Source organism: Adiantum capillus-veneris, chromosome 7, assembly GCF_014529385.1.
Source record: "Adiantum capillus-veneris isolate H3 chromosome 7, ASM1452938v2, whole genome shotgun sequence".
NCBI lineage: Eukaryota > Viridiplantae > Streptophyta > Polypodiopsida > Polypodiales > Pteridaceae > Adiantum > Adiantum capillus-veneris.
In genome coordinates, this window is record NC_140937.1 from 98,779,592 (window position 1) to 98,785,797 (window position 6,206).

General features: G+C 45.5%; 1 protein-coding gene across 1 annotated transcript; it reads right to left on the reverse strand.

Annotated features, from left to right (window-relative positions):
• Positions 1–4,087, reverse strand: LOC147454306 (uncharacterized). Its single transcript, XM_086517315.1, has 4 exons — positions 3,291–4,087; positions 1,808–3,216; positions 1,010–1,172; positions 1–849 (listed from the first exon to the last, which is right to left on the reverse strand). The coding sequence occupies exons 1-4, from the start codon at positions 4,015–4,017 to the stop codon at positions 221–223; spliced, it is 2,928 nt and encodes a 975-aa protein (XP_086373441.1). The 5' UTR covers positions 4,018–4,087; the 3' UTR covers positions 1–220.
• Positions 4,088–6,206: the final 2,119 nt, after the last annotated feature.

The following is a 6,206-nucleotide window of genomic DNA, read 5'->3' on the forward strand; positions in this document are numbered from 1 at the left end:
GCTAACAAAGTAAAGAGAGAGAAAGAGATGATGTTTTAATCGATGGCCGAAAAGATGGCAGGCCATAAAAGAAGAGAGAGAGAGAGAGAGAGAGAGAGTGTCAGTCGTTGGTACCCCTCTTGTGCGAAACACCATTAAGCTTATGCCTTAGAAATCAGAATGAATCAATGCACGAGGTTAATCTGAGAAATTAGCTCTATTGCCTAGGGTTCAGTCCTAATTAAATGGAAGCATATTTATAAGAATCAGACGTAGAAGCTGCGGATGGACAAATCTCCTCAAAGATCGACAAACGACGTTCCCTGAGTCTGGTCGAAAGAACTCTGGTGACATGATCTTCATCCATCTCTTGGAAAAAATCTTCAGGCAACCCCATATCATCAAAAGGATTTCTAGCTGGATTAGGAGGAAAGGGAGCTCTTATCTCAGGCGAAAAGGGAGGTGCATCAGCCTTCAATACCAGCTCCTTGCCTCTAAATAGACATCTTGGTTGCGATGCAGCACCTGCAGCTTCAGATTCCTCTTCAGGCCCGTACCAAAAGCTCTTGCTGGGTATGAAAGCAGGTGCAGACACGTTCAGCTTCGTTTGGACTTTTGCTGGTGAAGCTGTTTGCCTTGGTGTTGAACCATCTTTTCCCTCACTGAAAGCAGGAATGAGTCTGTGTCCAATTGGTATGTATTTACGAGCCACTTCATCGGTCTTTGGAGGCCGGGAAGAAATACTCTCTGCAGCTGGTTCATCAGCTACTCCCACATTGTGAGCAAAAGAAGACATCCTGGGTACTTCCACATTGTTAGCCGAGGAAGGCATTCTAGCTGGTGGGTCCACATGCGAACATGACGACGGAGCTGCATTTTGTGCCAAATAGTTAGGATGTGATAACAGAGAGACGTCAAAACAGAGATGCTAGTCTTTTGCAGCACTGCTACTGAAACCGGAGTCCATGTACTGTCATGATAAACAGGATTTCCAGGTGCGCAATCAACTTCGTTGGGACTAAATGATTACCATGATCTGGAGATTCATCAAGGAAGGTAAAAACATCTGCATATTTTTGCTCCAGCTCTTCTCTAGGTGATGCATTTGATAATTCCAGGGGATTGCCAGCATTACTAACACTGCTGCTGCTCGATCCCGGAGTTTGGAAATCTCTCATGGTGTTTGGGATACCCTGCAGATTTACATTTCGATGTTGAATTGTTGGACTTAATGGACAAGCAACTCTCAATGACATTATGGTCTAGGACAGCATTGCAACTGCAGCAATAACACGAAAGGGGGTCTACATGGAGCTTGGGACCTTGGTAATTATAAAAGGATTTAAACGCTCTTGTTAATTTAGTCATGTCTGTATAGGACGTCCTTCGAGGCAGCTAGAACAATATAAAGTGCATACTATGCAAAATAGAAGAACGCAACAGGATTACATCGCTTTGAACTTATAGCCATCTTATAAATGCAACTAGCTTTCTCCTAGCCTTCTTTTGCATCCGCAAAATCACAGATGTAGAGATCTAACTGCTATTCATGCCTTCTTGCAGCTAGCTTTGTGATCCCTTGACAAAAAACTTCGGAATAAATCAGAGAAGTTATCCATTTCTGTTAGAAATTTCGGTCATTCTGTTGCAAGTAACCAGCCATTCATTTCCAAACTGCTATTTCCAAGTGCGGCTTTGCAGGAAATTCTACAACGTCTCAATAATCTACAACAGATTCCTCGACAAAAGGACCTGAGAACTCATGATCAGCTTAGAGAAGTTTATGGACTACTGAAATCCGCAGAGCTCTTTAATGACATTAACTGACCTTCGGGGAAGGATTTCTGTTTCGACTGTGTCTTCTCCTCTGAGGAAAATTAAAAGGGGGGGAACGCCCCAAATTGCCTGCTTCTCGGGTACTCAAACTTCCTGTTCCACCCTGCTCAAATGGAATGGAAGCACGGTTGAATGGGTGCCGTTCCTTTTGAAGTACAACCCCGTCCGCAATGAGAACGTCATAGTCGAGGTGGAAATTGCCGCAAGGAGAGGGACTTCCAGAAAGATTAGAAGGGCTTGTGGAGTATGATCCCATTCTTGACCCCAAACTAATTTGCGGAGCAGGGGAACGCTGCTCACGCAAACTCGTGTGAGGGTATAAGGGTGACTCAGGCAGTGCAGACGAGTAGACGCGTTGATTAGGACCAACTGGAGGTGATGATGCATAGCCAACGTTGCTGATGCCAGGGTATATTGGATTAGCCGGGCATAGACGATTGCCAAGGCCCCCTTCATAATTGGTGTTGATATACGCATCGTGAATATGGCTGATTTGTGCATTCGCATCAACGTTAGTCCTTAGCATGCTTCCTGATGCGGAATTGGGAATGCTATTAAACATTAATTGGCGCTGTGGATGCTTAGGATACTGCATAAAGGAAGTGCGTGTATGTGCTCCTGCCGGCTGCATTGCCTGCATTGATGTCAGCTGATCCGCCATCGGCAAGAAGCTTTGCCGTTCGTTCAGCAGGGCTCCCTGACTAGGGTGCCTTGGTTGGAACTCTACTAGCGAGTCAGGATGCCTACAGGAATTAGGGTTTGCATGTGGTCCTCTCGACTGAGCCATTGCGTGCATTGATGCCAACTGATCTGCCATCGGCAAAACGCTTTGCCGTTCATTGAGCAGGGCACCCTGAGGGTGAGTCGATTGGGGCTCTTCTAGCGAGTCAAGATGCCTTATACGGGAAGGGCTTGCATACGTTCCTGTCTGTTGCATTTCGTGCATTGTTCCCAACTGGCCTGCCATTTGCTTAAAGCTTTGGTAGTCATTGACGAGGAACCTCCGAGGATGCATTGATTGGTGCGGTGCAGCAAGTGGATTGTCAGGTTGCTCGTGGGTGGCGTTTGTAGATGTAATTCCTCCCAGCTGGTGCATCGCCCGCATTGGATCAAACTGGTTTGGCGGCCATCGGTTGAAGCTCTGCTGAGGATACATTATGTGCTGAACACCCCGAGGTACAATAGCCATATTAGATCTCTCTGTTGCTTCTGACTGCTGCGCCATCGATGACACCTGGACTTCATTTGTAGAGCTGATTTGGCTCCCCTTCGCACGCAGTTGTCGCCTTTGTCGATTTTGATCGGCGGTTGTGATCTGATCCTCAGCTACTTGGTTCATGCTGCGGACATTACGAATCGAATTCTCTGCAGGCTCGACTTCTCCCTGAAACGGGCTGGCCCCTGCAAATGAAAGAATCCATTAAAAACTGATTTGTCTCAGATAATCCGAAATTCTTTGGAAATGCAAGGAATACCTCCGGCTCCGAGGGTATAAGATGCAGCTGGACCTTCAGCAGATTCTATCTTTGCGTCCACGAGATTTCTTCGTTCGGCCAGCTCGATCTCCTGCAAGTGGACATCAGGCAGGAAGTCGGCCAGATCAATATCCTTTTCGAGATCTGTCAGCAACCGTATACAACGCTCCTGCAATTTCTGCCCTAACCTCAAGTTGAGCGGTGCCTTTGATTCGTACATTTGCGCTATTCTATCATTCATAGACGTTTCAGATTGAATCCAAGAGAAAGCGGATGGAGAACCAGCGCATTCCATATCTACGTCTGATATTTCAGGCCAAGCGAGATCAGATTCAGAACCAGCGCATTCCGTAACTGATGTTTCCGTCTGTCGGTTGCTCTCCCCCTGATCAGGTGACCGTTCCCTCTGCTTCAGATGTGTAAAGCCCTGGGACGCTGTAGATGTTTCATAGTTCTGATTCATGGATTCTGATTCCCCTTCTTGAGGTAGAGAGGCAGCTGATCCAGAGCTAGAGCACTCCATAACGACGCCCGATATTGTTTCAGTCTGTCGATTGCTGGTTCTGCTCTCGTCTTCCGGTACGTCGCGTTTCTCCGCAGTCCTTGCAGTGCTACGGTTTGTGGACGACGCATTGCTCTCCATGGAGCAACTAGAAAGCTGTCTGTCAGAATTCTGCTCTGAGCTTTGCCATGCTGCTTGGTCCTCGCCATGTTTGTTCCTCGCCATCGCCAGAAGACACAACAGAGAGAGGCGGGAAAGCTAAATTTGAAACGGGAGTCTATAACCCACTGGGAGGCCCCTGTCACACCCGTCCGGACGGCGTTCTTTCCGCGAGCTTATTTTTAACCCTTGACGCCAGCTCATGTCACACAAGTCCACCCACCTCTATGCGGGCCATATGTGATTCATCGTATGAACATTGAAACGGCCCAGTGCGCTATCCACCATGGTTCAAATATGGTTATGGTGTGGCATGGGACCGTTGTTGACTCGGTGTTAGATCACAAGGAAGCTTTGCAAGGGTGGTGAATGCACCAACCCACCGTCGCTACAAAGGTTCGTTGTGATTCAAGGCTGACATGATGGCCTTAAGATGCAAGGTAAAGGAATGCGCCAATCTTTGATCCATGACAAAGTTTTGTTGTGTAATCAGAGTCCACAAACTCAACAGTCCCATGCCGCAGCATAGCCACAATTCTATCATAGACTTTAGGCATACGCCTATCACATAAATATATATATGTGGTATAGCATTGGACCATTACGTTGGCCTTCGGTCGCTTTGCTTCAAATATAGCAAAACTTCACCCCTGAACACGAGAAATAGATGTGGGCCACAAGAGATTGACTTCCTAGGTGGTCGGCCAATATAATTGCCTCATAAAAATTCTTATGTCTTGTCTGTCCATGTGTGACAGATGGGGCAACCGATAAAAGGCTCTTTTTGGGCATGTTGGACAAATCTTAGGGGTTGTTCAGATTATGCACGTCCCTGCTTTCGCTTTTCCACCTTCTTGCTTTCACCGGTGCAAGAAGTTCCATGGAGTAGTTCACACTGCAAAATCAAGGCAATGGAAGTTTAGCTACCAGTTGGAAAGCGCAGTAGATGTTGATTGGTTGTAGCAGGTTGTCCCTTTCAATGGGAGGCTCAACCAGGCCAGAAGCAGGCTATGAGAACTTGGGCACCACCGCTTGGGCACGCGCAGTGTGAATTGCAAAAGTGTGAGCACAGGGGCTGGTTGGTCCACAACAGTGCTCGATGCGCAGTCTGAACACTGCCTTAAGTGACACGGGCCTCAAACATTTCTATTAAACACTTCCTCCATTGCTAGTCATTGTCAAGGCCACCAATCACACTAAAGAGGCCTCTCTATAGAAAATAAAAAAATGAAAAAGGTACTTAAGTCTCAAGAGTGTTTACTTTAAGAGTCAAGACTATCTATTGTTGACTGTGGTGGACAATGTTGTTAACTATGATAGACAATGTTGGTTCTTAAACATGATTGTAGCACAAACATCCATGTGTTAGATGGTGTGATAAGCTTGGCTAGCCATCCATCATCATATTGCAAGGAAGATTTTATCACACATCTAGCATAGACAATTGTGTGGGTCTCCTTCAAAGCAATTTATTAGTAATGCCTATAGACCGTCTTTTTAGAGGACCTTCTAAGGTTAGAAAGGCCTCCCCATACACCTCTCACATCTTTAGTGTTAGCACCTTATCGGCTCCAAGAAGACATTGCAATGTGAAAGAAGTTGTTATAGCATTCATGACTTTGCATGTGGTTTTCGTTGCTATAGCATTCAGTGACTTTGCATGTGGTGAAAACCTATATTATGGTGGTAAGTGTAAGAAATGGGGGACACAATAAGGATCTAGTAGCAAGGAGAGTAGAGAGAGATATGATGAAAAATAGATTAGTGGAAAATCAAAATTTTAGATTAGCACACTATTACAAAGTGATGGCATCATCCACCTATGCGTTCTCAAGATAGAGCTCATATGGAAATTTAGACAACTAGAGCAAGTAGGAAATACAAGGAGCTAACAATTCTTCAACAAGGATGTGTGTATGTGTGTGTCAAGTGTGCACACCTTTAGTGTGTAGTGCTTAAAATACTCATGGAGAAGTCATTAGGAAATTTTGGAGGTCATTTGGAGGGCCTTATTGAAGAGAGAGAAAGAAGGCGCAACCAATGAGCAGCAACCTTACGTAACGTAGAAATGCATGGAAAATATCACAAAAATGAAAGAAAGCATTTTAACGTATTGAGATAATTTGTCCCATTTTCATAACGTAACTTCCTCGTCTCACAAAGTAGGGCCACTTCCAGTAACCATCAAGTTGCTGAAACTTGACTACTGATTGATAGCTAACTCTCTCCCTTCATTAAAAGATATCCACTACCTT